At 55.7% G+C, this 14,695-nt stretch overlaps 2 protein-coding genes across 8 annotated transcripts in view; both read left to right on the forward strand.

The window, feature by feature from the left end:
- The window catches only part of Cnnm4 (cyclin and CBS domain divalent metal cation transport mediator 4), a gene marked incomplete at its 5' end in the record, with an annotated part of 45,825 nt that extends 34,313 nt beyond the window's left edge, over nucleotides 1-11,512 (forward strand). The window contains 8 exon segments of one of the 7 annotated variants that reach the window (XM_013522740.1): nucleotides 2,171-2,314; nucleotides 2,517-2,654; nucleotides 3,996-4,165; nucleotides 4,248-4,344; nucleotides 5,398-5,460; nucleotides 5,839-5,982; nucleotides 8,836-9,020; nucleotides 9,297-11,512. In XM_013522740.1, coding sequence (XP_013378194.1) covers nucleotides 2,171-2,314; nucleotides 2,517-2,654; nucleotides 3,996-4,165; nucleotides 4,248-4,344; nucleotides 5,398-5,460; nucleotides 5,839-5,982; nucleotides 8,836-9,020; nucleotides 9,297-9,494 — 1,139 coding nt within the window. 7 annotated transcript variants of the gene reach the window in all.
- Nucleotides 11,513-14,271: 2,759 nt separating this feature from the next.
- Cnnm3 (cyclin and CBS domain divalent metal cation transport mediator 3) overlaps nucleotides 14,272-14,695 on the forward strand; it is a gene marked incomplete in the record, with an annotated part of 13,678 nt that continues 13,254 nt past the window's right edge. Inside the window, 1 exon segment of the mRNA XM_013522745.1 lies at nucleotides 14,272-14,620. Coding sequence (XP_013378199.1) covers nucleotides 14,308-14,620 — 313 coding nt within the window.

A 14,695-nucleotide genomic window follows, 5' to 3' on the forward strand; every position in this document is an offset into this window, starting at 1 on the left:
CTGTGCAGTTCAGGCTGGCCTCAAATTTGAAGCAATCCTCCTGCCTTCCATGTGCTGGGATTCCAGACATGACCACCGTGCCCAGCCCTTGTGTCTTTGTACTTTTGCAGTAGTTGTGTAGGAGAAATTCCTAATAGAATTGCCAAGTCCATACTTGGTGTGGTGGCACACACCTGTAATCATAGCGCTCTTGAGAGGCTGAGGCAGGGGGATCCATTGCATGTTCAAACCCAGCCTGCCCGCACAACTTAGTGACTTAGCAAGCCCCTGGTTCAAAGTACAAAATAGTTTAAAAAGCGAGGGGCTAGAGTTGTAGCACAGTGCAAAGGGTTGGGTTCAGTTCCTATGTCACACATACACACACACACACACTCAAAAGAATTTCTAAGTCCAAAATTAGGGGCTCTGATCTTTTGTTTTGGGGGGAGGGGCTCTGATCTTAAGACACCCTGCACAGCCGGCTTCCTGACCTGTGCTTTCCCTGCTCTCCTCCCAACATGGGCATCACCGAAAGGGTTTTTAGGGCATGCCGGCCTGGAAGGTGCAGAAGCCGCCTTTCACTCCTTGTCTGTCTGCTGACAGGTCTCCCTGGCTCCCCAGCTGTCTCTGAGGAGACGCCTGTGTGGCGGCCTCCAGCAGGTGCAGAGGTACCTGTGTGTGTCTTGGTGGCTGACACGTGTGTGAGTGACCTCACAGTCAGTCCTTGTCCTCTCATATGGTCTGTGCAGGGGACAGTTTTGCTTTTCGCAGAAAGCACGCTCTGTCCTCCTTGGGGTCCTGGGGTTGGTGGCTCTGTGGCTGGAAGGATCTGTAGGACCACTCTCCCAAGAGGGTATCGAATGAGCTCTGGCCCTTAGAGCCATCCCTGAGCCTTAGCTTGGGAGGGGGAGGCCATGCCGGAGACCCGCTGTGACTGTCGCCCCACCCTCAGGGCTCTTGCCTGTGTCCCCTCGTTCAGGGCGCAGTCTGGTCGGTACCTGCTTGGCTGTCCTCTGTTGTTGCTTCTGGGGCCGGAGGCTCTCCAGAGCAGGGCCAAAAGACAGCTTCTGCAGGGGTCCTGGCCTGCTCAGCCTCCAGCTTTCCCTGGCCACAGGGTCAGGGGCCCCTGTAGTTACGGGCTCTGCCTGCAGCCTGACCCTGTGGGCTCATTTGCTAGGGACCTTGGGAACCGAGAGCCCCTGGTGTGGGCAGTGTGGGACCCCCGCCATGCGGGGAACTTGTCTGGCAGCTGTGTGAAGGGACTGAGTCGCATGGCCCAAGACCCCGGGGTGCACGGCGCTGGGCCTTCCGTTCAGCTGGCACACACAAAGCCTGGCCAGAAAACAAGCAAAGAGGGTGTGTTTAAATTTGAAAATGTATTACAATAAGAGACACTACTGCCCATCCCCCTCAGGATACTCCTTGCTTCGGGCCACCTTCCCCCATGGTTCTTGCCACTTTCTGAAGCAGCTCTGGAAGTTCTTTTTCGTGAGGGGCCTTAGAAGGTAAAATTTAAAAAAAAATGGATTGGATGCAGCTGCCCAGTGCCATCTGCTGAAAGGCAGCTGGTAAGCACACCGGTGGCACCCTCATCCTCCTCCTTTATCAGACTGGGCACTGTGTGACCTCCAGCTCTTCCCGAAAGTCAAAGCGGCCACGAAAGGGAACTGCTTTGGATCGGTTCAGCACATCCAGGCAGCTGTGATGGCACAACTAGAGACACTCGTGAAAGAGGACTTCTGGAAGTGCTTCAGACAGTGGCAAGCACGATGGGATGAATGCGTTCAGCGTGAGAGAGGATTCTGAGGGGGATTCGTGGCAATGTGTCCTCTCCTGTAAGACATTTTTTAGAAGATGTAAACATGCACCGTATTTTATGATCACACTTCGCACATATTCCGGACCCAGGGCTCCTGTGCCCTTGCAGCGTGGGTCTGCCCCCTCCCCAAGAGCCATGGGGACCCTGCCGTTGGCATCCTCTTTAAACACGTGGTGCCAGGGATACGCCTTTGAAAATACTCTGGGTCTCCCTTTGATAATAGCAGTCTGTTCGCAGCAGAAACACCAGAATACGGGAAGAGGATAAAAGCCACCCGACTCCACCCTGATGACTCGTGACCCTAAAGGCATGCCGTTTCCGTGAAGGGGTCTTCTGCCCGGCCCCCCTCTAACTCTGTGCATTGTCCCACAGGGAAGTCGCACCTGGCCATCGTGCAGAAGGTGAACAACGAGGGCGAGGGCGACCCCTTCTACGAGGTGCTGGGCCTGGTCACCCTGGAGGACGTCATCGAGGAGATCATCAAGTGCGAGATCCTGGACGAGTCAGACATGTACAGTGAGTTCTGCCCTCTCTCCACCCGGATCCCTCTCCGGCTCCGGTCGGAATTGCAGTGGCCCTGAGTGCAGGGCAGGAAGGTGGGAGAGGAGGCCACCGTTGTCCCATCATGCCCCCGGACCGAGCTGAGAGCTGGGGGCAGCTTCTAGGCTGTTCCTCTCCTCAGGGACCATGTCCTCAGGTCCAGCCCTTGCTCTTGCAGCTGACAACAGAAGTCGGAAACGGGTGTCTTCCAACAAGAACAAGCGTGACTTCTCTGCCTTCAAGGACGCTGACAATGAACTCAAGGTCAAAATTTCCCCCCAGCTCCTCCTGGCCGCTCACCGCTTCCTGTCCACAGGTAAGAAGCAGAGGAGGACCTGCTGTTGCTGGCCAGACATCCAGGAGGAGAAGACTGGGCCTCGGGAGCTTCCTCCCAGGGAAAGGGTCCAGACGCTGCTCTCTGGGTTCCCCTAGCTATGTGCTTGCTGTCATGGGCTGCTGGTGTGAACTTCTGGGGGTGGACAAGCTGGTTTTGAAAATATTTGCTGGGACTCGCTGAGTGTGGTGGTGCACACCTGTAATCTTAGCAGTCAGGAGGCTGAGGCAGGATTGCCACAAGTTAAGGCCATCCTGGTCTATATAGCAAGGTCTTGTCTCAACAACAGAAAGAGAAAAAGAGAAAGGCAGGTGGCACTAGGAACACAGGGGGTTCCTGAGCACCCCAAGCCCATCCCCAGTGTGGACAAGTAGGGAGAAAGGGCTTGCGAGGCACAGCACGCACCGGCCATCCTCACTGACCTGCAGAGCCCGGGTCCATGGCATCTCTCTCTGCTACCCTCCCCTCTGCATGTGTCCTGCCTCTTGCAAGAATGGATCTATGTATCAAAGACATTTCTCTCTTCCCCCCGCAATTCCAAGATCCCCCAGAGAGAAACCTGAGTCACAGTTTAGAAAAACACCTACTGAGCCAGGCATGGTACTGCACAGCTGTAATCCCAGCACTCTGGAGGCTGAGGCAGGAGGATCACTGCAAGTTGGAGGCCAGCCTAGACTCCATAGTGAGTTCAAGGCCAGCCTGAACTACGTAGTGAGACCTTGTCTCCAAAAAAAAAAAAAAAAGCCGGGCGTGGTGGTGCACGCCTGTAATCCCAGCACTTGGGAGGCTGAGGCAGGAGGATTGTTGTGAGGTCCAAGACCAGCCTGGCCTACAAAGTGAGCTCAAGGCCAGCCTGAACTGCATAGCGAGACCTTGTCTCAAAAGGACCTAAAAAAAAGAAAAAAGAAAACTACACTTGCTGACTCCTTCTTGCCCAGGCCAGTCCTAGCCCTCATCTGCTGCAGGTGTGGCACTTCCAGTTGCTGACCTGTGGGGACATTGATGTTGATGAGGTGCTGTGGGCATAATTACAGAGACACCTGCTAAGCACTTTCCACACACCTAGAACGCATCCGGCCACTAACCCACATCCACCCTGTGAAGTTCCCAACCCCTTTTACAGATGAGGACCTGGGGCAGGTCAAGCCGCTTGCTGGAGGTCACAGGACCGTAGAGTGCTGTGCTCCACGTCCAGGCAGGCGTGGATTTAGGTCTCTGTGGCCAGAGCCACCCTGTCAGAGAGGCAGGCGCCCCCTTGGGGACAGCTCCCGCAGCCCAGGGTGGCCGCCAGGGCCTGAGTGAAGTCCCCTCTCCCTCCTGCAGAGGTGCCCCAGTTCAGCCCCTCGCTGATGTCGGAGAAGATCCTGCTGCGGCTGCTCAAGTACCCCGACGTCATTCAGGAGCTGAAGTTCGACGAGCACAACAAATATTGCGCACGGCATTACCTGTACACGCGGAACAAGCCGGCCGACTACTTCGTGCTCATCCTGCAGGTGCCGCCAGCCTCGCGCCCGCCTGGCCTCCCCCCTCCCACCCGGCTATCACCTGCCTGTAACCCTGCCCGTGTCCTTGCAGGGCAAGGTGGAAGTGGAGGCGGGGAAGGAGAACATGAAGTTCGAGACCGGTGCCTTCTCCTACTACGGGACCATGGCCCTGTCCTCAGCACCCCCGGGTGAGTCCTCTGCTCTGCCAGAGTGAGGGGAGTCTGGTGTCTGGGAGGAGGGAGGTGGCTGAGAGTCAGAGCCAGGCCTAGAGGAGGGGCCTGCAGGAGCATGGTCATGGCCCCACGGCCCCGGTCCAGAGGCAGATGGGATTTGAGTAAAGTCTCGGCAGCAGGGGCGGCGGGTCCTGAGGTGGGGCCGGCTGCCTCAGGCAGCGCCTGCACCGACTCGGGTTGCTGGCTTCTGGCCGTGAAGGGAAGTGGAAAGCAGGCGGTGGTGCTTGTTGAGATGAGGTGTCCCCAGGGGCTGGGACAGGGCAGGAGGCTGGGAGCTGGGCCACAGCCTGCCTGCCTGCCTTGGTGCAGTCCAGGTGATTTTGGGTCCGGGGCTCAGCCATTTGCCTTGGGGGCCAACCACAAGGGGACTGGGCTCCATCAAGGCCTGTGGAAGGGACTGGGAGGGGGCGCAGCGGCCTCTGGCCCTGCAGTGCGGGAGGCTCAGTGGTACCAGCCGGCCGGACCTGCTGTGGGCCTGCCACCCGAGAGGGAGAACAGAGCCCCTTTGGTGCTTGCCCAGGGTGGGGGGTGCTGGCTGCAGGTCCTGAGCTTTCCCTGTGCCCAGTCTGTCACTGTCCCTTGACCAGAAGGGCCCCAGGAGGGCGGCCAGGGCACCTTGAGCTTCCATGCTGTGCTCCCCACCTCTGCCTGGAAGAGCCTGGTGGGGTCGGCTGTGGCTCCCGATGGAACCTGTGGATGTTGTCCAGAGCCCTCCTGCAGGGAGGACTTGCCTGCCCCCCCTGAGAGCACCCTGGCTGTGCAGCCGGGGCATCTGGTGTGGAAGGGCTTTGGGGGAAAGATGTGCCCCAGTGCTGCTTCGGAGCCCTGCCTGAGGCCTGGGCCCTGTCCCTGCACCCCAGGCTCTCAGATGCCCTTTGCAGGGATGGCTGGGAGGGGCGGTGACTGCACCTGTCCCACCCTGCGCAAGGGTGGCTGTGTCCTTATCCTGTGGCCAAGTCCTGCCTCAGACCCCGCCCAGGCCCCTGACCTCTTCCTCTTCTGCTCCAGCGCCTCCCACCCAGGTCGGGTGTCCGCCTGGCAAGCGGAACTCCCTGCTGTCCTGGCTCGCAGGTAACAGGCATGCTGGGGAAGCTGACACTGCCACCTGTCGTCCGAGCCATGCACTGCGGCCACATTAACCTCGCCCCTCCCACTGGGTATGGTTGGGGGCTGGCATGATTGGTGTGTCCGTTTGGACTAGGGCCCAGTTTTCTGGTGTGTTGCTGAGTTCTGGAAGGGCTTACCCAGAGGTCCTTCAGTCCTGGAGGAGGTGTGGACATGTGCAGCCCCCAGGCAGGCAGGCAGGCAGGCAGGCCAACACCCGGAGGACAGGAGGGGAATGCAGGAGATGAAAGCCAGCTCGTCAGAACCCCTGGCCCAGCCACCTGCCAGCCCTGGCACGAGCACATCATGGCATCAGCGTCCTAACCCCTTCCTGCCTGCTCCTAGTGTGGCTGGGATCTGTGTGTCCCTGTGAAGCAGGGAGGGCAGATGGAGGTGCAGCCCCAGAGACAAGGCCCTACTCCTCCTGTCTCAGTCTCCTTCCCCGGAGTCAACACTGGACGGACCCGCCTCATAGCACCGTGGGGAGCAGTAAGTGACAGCTGATGTCGCAGGAGTAGTTAGAGCTCGACTTTTAGGATTTTATTTTTTCTCTATTACAAGTGCAGAGCGGCCTTAGGGCACATGACCATGCTGTTTTTGACCTGGGCTGGGTCCCACTCCTGCCACCTGTCACGCCAGGGAACGGTGTGGGCCGACACGTTCAGGTTGAGGCTGGCCGGGCTCCTGCATTCTCCACAGTGCAGAGGGTCCGTGGTCACACTGTGGCCTGCACTGGTGTGCTCTGCCTTGGTCCAGAGTGTCTTTGAGGTCCTCAGGCCGACAGCTCTAAAACCCATCACCTGTCAGTAGTCTCCCAGTTCATCTTTTTTGTTTGTTTGTTTCGTTTTTGAGACAGGGTCTTATTGTATAGTTCAGGCTGCCCCTGAACTCACCGTGTAGCCCAGGCTGGCCTTGAACCTGAGGCAATCCTCCTCCCTCAGCCTCTCAGTGCTGGGATTACAGGCGTGTGCCACTATGCCTGGCTCTCCCAGTTCATCTTTGCACAGTTGAGTTTTTCTTTTTCCTGTAGTACGGGAGATTGAACCCAGGCCCAAAGCTCCTGAACCCTTAACCCCTTCTTGATTTTGAGACAGTTTCACTAAGTTGCCCAGGGTGGGCTCCAACTTGGGATCCTCTTGCCTCAGCCTCCAAGAGTGCTGGGATTATAGGCATGTGCCACTCTTCTTAATGTTGCAGATTACACTGTACTATTTTAACCTTCTTTTTAAAAAATAATAAATATAAAGGTAATTTTAGAAGAATTCACCCGCTGCCCTTTTCAGACCCCACTAGTGTGACTGCAGACTCCCTGCTTCTTGTTTCATGGTGGCCAGGAGTCTGTGCATCAAGGGTTGATACCCTGGCGTTTTTACGTGCTACAGGAATGGACACGCTTTCCATAAACTTCCTCGTCAGAGCACGCAGTGTTCCACTGAGCAGTGCGCCTTCCCTTACTGATACTCTGTTTTATGAGTATTTGTTGGAGGTAGCTCTATTACAGAGAATGCCATGACTTTAAAAAAACTTTATGTAAAAATATTTTTCTTTGTTTAAGATTATGCCCTTGCCAGGCATGTTGGCGCATACCTGTAATCCCAGCGCTTGGGAAGCTGAAGCAGGAGGATTGCTGTGAGTTCAAAGCCAGCCTGGACTATAAAGTGAGTTCAAGGCCAGTCTGAACTGCATAGTGAAACTCTGTCTCTAAAAGAGAAAAGAAAGAAAAAAGAAAAAGAAAAAAAAGTAACCCTGTGGATATTATCAGAAATAAGGTCAAGTAAAATAACCCTACTTTTAAAATATTTATTCTTTGTTTTAATCATAAAAGTAACAGGTTATTTGGAAAACTGGGGAAACAAAACTCTTGAGAAAATTAAAAAGCACCTTAATTTCATTACTCAGAGACAATATTTTGCTATATCTTTTTTCTAGGGCCTCCAGCTCACTCATTGTGTCAGGTTTTTTTTTTTTCTGTCACAGGAATTGAACTCATGACCTCGCACTTGCCAGGCAAGCACTGTGCCACTGAGCTATATCCCCAGCCCATTGCGTTGGTTTTAAATTCTAGTTCCCCGGGGTTGGGAGCGTGACTTAGCAGCTGGGCACTTTCTCTGCATATGGGAAGCCCTGGCTGCAGTCCCCAGCACTGCAAAACAAAACAAGTAAATCAGTCAACCCATTTCCTGTTCCCAGAGTGTAAGCCTAACGACATGTATCCCATCCTTGAAGCAATTAATGTGAACTGCCACGTGACACCCCTAATATCTGTGGTTTTGTTGTTCGTATCTTTCCTTCTAGAGCCCAGTGAGTGGAGCCACTAAGTTAGGAACTTTCACCAACCCGTCTAATAATCCTCTACTTCTTGTTGGGGCACCCACAGCCCAGTCATAGAACAGCCAGACTGTTTGCCAGATTTCATAAACGAAAGGAAAAGCATTAGTCAGGCACCAGATAAAGTTACTCATTTCAGCGTCTTGTGGCTAAAAGCTGCAGAGCTCACTGAGCCGCTGGGGCAGTCCCTTGGCCATCTCCGCAGGGCTGCTTGTTAGCGTAGCTGATTTAGTAGTTCGTTAGTAATCCTGTCATTCCCTAAAGCACATCGGCTTGATGCACTTCCTGTTGGTGTAGACCAGCCCTTGTGGCCCACAGTTAGCGTCCCTGTGCACTTCATTGTTCTGAGTTCTCAAACCTGAGCCACTGTGTTCTGTCCCCGGCCCCTTTCTGCGTCTTCCTCTGAGCTTGAGGCACCATCCTGTGAAGCTCAGGACAGGCTGCGCTGCCCCCATCCTGGTTGCTGCTGCATGACGGGGACCCCTGGGGTGCCGTGAGAGGGCCTGTTGCAGACCCAACGGCAGAGGCTGAGTTCCTCACCCTTGGACATCGTAGCGTGCGACAGGTGTAGGGGTTGCCACAGGCGACAGTGCGGACGGTACACTCTTCTTTCAGTAAGTTTTTTTTAGGTGTACAGTGTCTGCCCCTTGAGACCAGGAGAGGGGCTTGTCTGTCACGTGAGGGTAATCACCGTGCCACCCATGACTGATGACTTGTTGGGGTCAAATGAGGGGTTTTATAGCCAGGTGTTGTCTGTGTCTTTAGTTTATCTTTCTGGTTGCTTGGTTGGATTTGGTGGCCGTTTAATCCTTGTCGCTCGACACTTAAACACACTAATCATCGGCTCTGAAGAGGTGAGACCTTGTGCAGGCAGAGCTTCCATGTGCTGCTCCGTGTCCCTGAGAACCATGTTCTGCTTCTGGGAGGGTCGCCACATGCAGGGCGGAAGCCAGGCAGGAGGCTGGCATGGGCACCAGCGGGCTTCCGGCCTGAAGGACTCCGCTGTCTCCACAGACCGCTCCCCGGCCCATCCCACCTCGCTCAGCCGCTCAGCCTCCCTCAGCTACCCCGACCATGGCACTGACACGTCCCCTACCACCGCGCTGACGGGCAGCAGCAACCAGCTGACTACCTGTGTCCTGGGCCAGTACGTCTCCGACTTCAGTGTCCGGGCACTCACAGACCTGCAGTACATCAAGGTGAGCTGCCCTGGCCTCCCTCAGGCTAGCGTGCTCCTTGCTCTTTTTTTTGAGGTAGGGTCTCACTAGATAGTTCAGGCCAGCTTCAACTCACTATGGAGCCCAGGCTGGCCTTGAACTCACAGCAGTCCTCCTGCCTCAGCCTCCTGAGTGCTGGGATTACAGGCATGCGTGGTTTACCATGCTCTTTCTAAGGTTTCTGGGGGCCCCACCTGTCAGGCTGCACAGCAGGCTGGGTGTGAGAGCCCCCACATACTCAGCACTGCCCCCCTGCAGATCACTCGGCAGCAGTATCAGAACGGGCTGCTGGCCTCCCGCATGGAGAACAGCCCTCAGTTTCCCCTGGACGGCTGCACCTCGTGCGTGGAGAACTCCTCCGAGAAGCCTGAGCTGCCCATGGTGGATGAGACCACGACTCTTCTCAACGAACGCAATTCCTTGCTACACAGAGCCTCTCCGGACAACGCCGTCTGACAGGAGGGCCCGGGGCCCCCCGCCAGCCCCGTGGGGGCCTCCCAGCGGGCCCACATCAAGAGGGAACTTGTCAGGCTAGAAGGGGTGCAGCTAGAAGTCCTGTGACTGAACAGCTGACGGCCCCTGCAGGAACCTCCAGATGGCTTGGAGGTGGCGGCTGCCCAGCCCCGGGCCAGTGTGGCCGTGGGACAGCTCCGTGAGCAAAGGCTGTTTTTCAGAGACAATTTCTAACCTGGGCGCATTGCTCCTCTTTTTAAGTATCATTTTGGGAAGGGAAGACAGGGTTAAGGAACTTTATGTAAGATAATTTTTTTCCAAAACAAACTTCAGAAGGGGGAGCATTCCTCACTCCAGGAAGCAATAGCCATAATTTGCTCTCAGCTACGACCCTGCAGCCTGTGTCCCCGCCTGGGAGCCCACCCTTCTGCAGCAGGGCCCGGTGCCCGAGGGGGCAGCTGGCTCCTGGGAGGAGGCCAGGGACCACATGGCATCACCAAGGCCTGGGTAGCTGTGATCAGGGACTGAGAACCCTCTAGACCAAGAAGCTCCCAGAAGCCTGCACTGACCCCCTGGGGAGCCCCTGCCCATTGCCCCTCTGGACTCACATGTCAAGCAGGGTCTCTGGTTACCTTCTCCCCACGCCCTGCCCTCACTGTACCAAAGCCGTCCCCCTCCAAGGGGAGGGCGTCGGGATCGGGGTGACCTGTCTGGGGTACGCCTTGCGGTTTCTGGGATGAATTTGGTTGTAGGCGTCTGCACTGTTAGCAGCTGCTGCTGCCCGCTTCACCCACCCCCACAAGGAGCTGAGGCTCGATGGAGCCACGGAGCCGCACACAGACCCCCTGGTCCTTAGCCAAGCCCCAGTCCCTCCTGAGGGCTGGGGATGGGAGGACATGTTAGAAGCCACCTCAGCCCGCCCTTTTCACCCCTTTTCCTCGGTGGCGGCCAGAAGCACAACTGAGCTCCTAACCCTCTTCATGGAGCCCGGGAAAGGAGGGCTCCAGACAGAGGGGTGCAGCCGGTGTGCCATGACCCCAGGGTGAAGCCGGGTGGAAAATGCACCCCACTCCGCCTGAGTAAAATCTTCTCCAGGTACCTTTGTCTGCACTTACGGAGGCTCACTGTGGGGCGCCAGGCTTGTGCTATAGGGCGCTGGGGTGCAGCCCAGGCCAGGGGGATCCTGTGGGCTTCTGCCCAAGTGGCTCCTTTCCTCAGCCAGGGGAGTCCTGTCACCCCAAGAGCTCTGCTCTCCAGGTGCCCAGAGAACCCTGACTCCTGGGACAGGGGATGCCTGAGTACGCCTGCCCTTGGCCAGACCAGCTGAGACCCTGGAGAGCAGGGGATGGTGCCGTGCATGCTCGCGCACCAGGAAGTGACAGCAGCCGAGATCCCTCAGGAAGCCTTCGCTTTCCACAAGAGCAACTTCTTCTGAGTCCCACAGGAGCTGGCGGGGCCGTAGTCCTGAGAGTCCTGAGTGCCTGGTGGAACCCACGCCGGTCCGAACCTGGTGGGTGTGTGAGGCAGAGGAGCAGGCGTGCACACTCCCACAGCTACCTCTTTGCACACGCATTCACTACCAACGGACAGTCCCGCCTCCTCCCTCCCCCACTTAGAATCACTTCTTCCAGAGGGTCATGATTATTTCCAAATATTACTGGTCCAATGACTTACTCCTCTCAGTACAGTTCACTTCCTGTTCCAACCTTGGGTTCCTGGGCTGAGCCGTACCCTGGACCTGGCCCGCTGCTCGTGTCTTCCTGGCTAAGGGGGACCTTTGTAAATGGCATCCGAATGGGTAGGCAAGTCACAGCCACCGGAGCAAATGACTCCTATTTATTTTGCATAGGATTTTAATTTGTATATTTTTGTGATTTATTTTGGCATTGTTATGAGTTTGACTCTCGGGGAGTTTTCTTGTTATGACTCTTGTGTCTTTTGTCACAAAACAATGATAATATTTGCTAAACAATACATGGAATTTATTTTTGATTGGTAATAAAAAATGAAATATGTATAAATTTCCGTGAGTCTGCAGTTTGTGCGTTTGAGTTCCGTTCGTACTCACTGTCTGGTGGAGACAGATGTGACCGTGGCTGGCTGTCATTTTGTGACAGGACGGGGGTAATGAAGTATTCTGAGACCACTTAGCAGCGAAATGTAAGCAGAACCGCAACTGACAAAATATATATAATCAAGATTGTCGTTGCAGTAGCTGGGAAGTAGCGGCCACTGGCAGGCAGCACGTGTATTTTGCTGCCACCCGCAGGAGTCCTGGAAACAGTGCCATAACCTTTGGCCAGCAGGGACCCGAGACAGCAAATCGGCCCCTTCCCTCTTCAGGGCTGAAGGATGAACAGATTTGATGCCACAGTCAGACCCTATTGCTTGGAAGCACGTGGTTGCCTCTTGTTCATTCTCCAGCGCTTCTGTGGTTTCTTACCTGGCCTTTTCTCGATAGCACTAGTTGCTAGGTGCTAAAATATAGACTTGTGTATTTTCTGTTGTTTCAGCACTAGAATCTAAGCAAAGACTTTATCTCATTTCCAACACAGTCCCCGCACTAGAACAGCACCGGGTACATGGCAGGCAGTCAACGCGGGGAGTACCTGTTCAGGCATTGGGTGCTGAGTTATGTTCCCATAACCTTGACCCAACCAAGTTTTTTTGTTTTTGTTTTGTTTTTGTTTTTTTCCGGTACCCGGAATCGAACTCACGGCCTTGCACTTGCCAGGCAGGCGCTGTGCTGCTGAGCTAAATCTCCAGCTTGACCCAACCTAGTCAACAAGGTAAGGAAGATCACTTGGAGGAACAGGCACCTAGGGATAAGCAGGAGTTAGCCAGTGAGATCACACCCAGTAGCTCAGAAGTAAATATTTCAACCGAGACTGGTGGTGCACAACTATAACCCTAGTGTTTGGGAGGCTGAGGCAGGAAGATCACTGAGTTTGAGCCCAGCCGAGGATGCACTGTGAGTTCAAGGCCAGCTTGGAATACATACCGAGATCCTGTCTCAAGAAACAAAACATCATACAGACCCTCGTCAAAGGTGGAAGCCTTGTCTAAACCCATGCTGAGCCTCTCCTTCCTGTTCTCTGGGTCTGCTGTTGGCTGGCATGACTCTTCAGGTGTATGGCTCATTTTGGGCACTTCATCCCTTCTGTGTCACCCTCAGCATTTTATTTAGACTCAGAGACAAAGGCAAGAACCAAACGGAAGGGGCAGAGTTCAGTATAAAGCTTACACATTTTTTCCTTCAAAAGAGGCACGCCAATTCAATAGAGAGGCCGGGCTCTCTCCCGATGGTCCTTTACTCTGTAGTTTTCCAGAGGGAGACAGCATCCAGATGAAATCTGAAGAGCATGAGGGTGCAGTTGACCTGGTTGCTGCCTGAGTTTATACGGCAGAAAAGACCAGCTTATCACCTTTTAAAGAGTTTTTCACAAGATATTTTTCCCTTCGGTCATTTGCCAAGGGGTTACCCATTTTTGCACATTATCTTCCACACGTTCTACTTGTGAGCAAAGCACACTTTTTTTCCCCCTCGGTATTGGTGATTGAACCCAGGGCCTTCACATCAAGCTGTATCCTCAGACTTAAAAAAAATGGGGCGGCTGGGGATTTAGCTCAGCGGCACAGCGCTTGCCTGGCAAGCGCGAGGTCGTGAGTTTGATTCCCGGTACTGGAAAAAAACAAAACGAAACAAAACAAATTGGGGCGGCGTTGAGACAGGATCTCTGTGTAGTTAAGGGTGGCCTCGAACTGGTGGCAGTCTTCCTGCCTCAGTCTCCCGAGTGCTGGGATTACAGACATGTGCTACCACCTCCGGCAGAAATTATTTTGTTTTTAAAACAGTCCTCCTACAGTGCCCAGGCTGGGCTAAACTTGTTATCTTTCTGCTTCAGTCTCCCAGAGTGCTGGGATTAAATATCCTTTTGAATGACATATATATGAAGTCTTAAAGTCTACTTTGCGCCAGAAGTTTGGAAAACATTAAAAATGTAGAGAAAAACAGAGAAACCATGTGATCCCGACACCTTCAGAAAAGCCTTGTTAGTAGTTGGCCTATTTCCTTCCAATCACAGATCACACCCAACAGTCAGGAACACGCCACACAGTTTTCTAAAATAACCACAGGGAGGACCTTCCTGAATAGCTCCGGTTGGTCCTGAGAAATCCTCCTCCCCAGGAGGAGTTAGCACATCCAGAAATCCCAGACAGAAAATCCCATCCAGAAATCCTGCGTGTGTGGTTCGGGCGCAACCCAGCACCCTCACCGAGGCTGAGCTGCACTCCTCTCCCGGAAAATACTAATTACACGAAGCAAAGCGAGGATCCAGCCAGCTATGCGTGCCTTGCGCGTGTGCTGGAGCGTCCCCGTCCGGACCCCATTCCTCCAAGGCGGGAGCCGGTCTCGACGTCCCCGGACCTAACTTTTTAGTTTTGGGACGCCAGTCACTCCAGGGGTCTAATTCGGCCCTTTTGGCTCTGCAGGTCAGTGGGCCAAAACCTCTCCGGCTCCCGCGGCCCTTTCCCACGAAGCCGACAGCCTTCCCATGTCCCTACACTTCATGCGCCACTTCGAGGACGGGGGACACCAGACCCCCGGAGCCGCGGCCGACCCGACCGACAGCTCCACGCCCCAGCCCCGCTCCGCTTGTTTACTCCCCGGCGCAGCCTAGTACGACCCCAGGCCCGCCCCCGCCCGCTGCCTATTGGCCGAGCGCTCTCAACGGCCGACAACGATTGGCCGGGGAGGCGGCAGCGCGGGCGAGAGGGATAGGTTGCGCGGGAGGCTGAGAGGGGGCAGCGGGCGATGGCGGCGGCGGGTCGGCTGGGCTGGGTGCTGGCCGCGCTCTGCCTGGGGAACGCCGCGGGGGAGGCGGCGCCGGGCCCGCGAGTGCTGGGCTTGTGCCTGGAGGAAGACGGAGCAGAGGGCGCGGGGTGGGCCGCGCCGGAGACCACTTTGTGCCTGCGCCTCTTGGGCTCGGGCTTCGCTAACAGCTCCTGGACTTGGGTGGCCCCCGAGGGCGCTGGATGCCCCAAGGGCGGGCGGGCCGCGACGCCCGCGGGCGAGTGGCGCGCGCTGCTGTGCTTAGAGCCGGGAGGGGCGGTGGCCGAGGAGGAGGAGGCGGCGCCGCGAGCGCCCTGCCAATCACCTCGGCGCCTGGCAGCGCCCGGCCGCTCCCTCCCGCCCCGCTCCC

The sequence above is a fragment of the Chinchilla lanigera genome, unplaced genomic scaffold (genome assembly GCF_000276665.1).
Source record: "Chinchilla lanigera isolate Chin_1 unplaced genomic scaffold, ChiLan1.0 scaffold00069, whole genome shotgun sequence".
Classification (NCBI taxonomy): domain Eukaryota; kingdom Metazoa; phylum Chordata; class Mammalia; order Rodentia; family Chinchillidae; genus Chinchilla; species Chinchilla lanigera.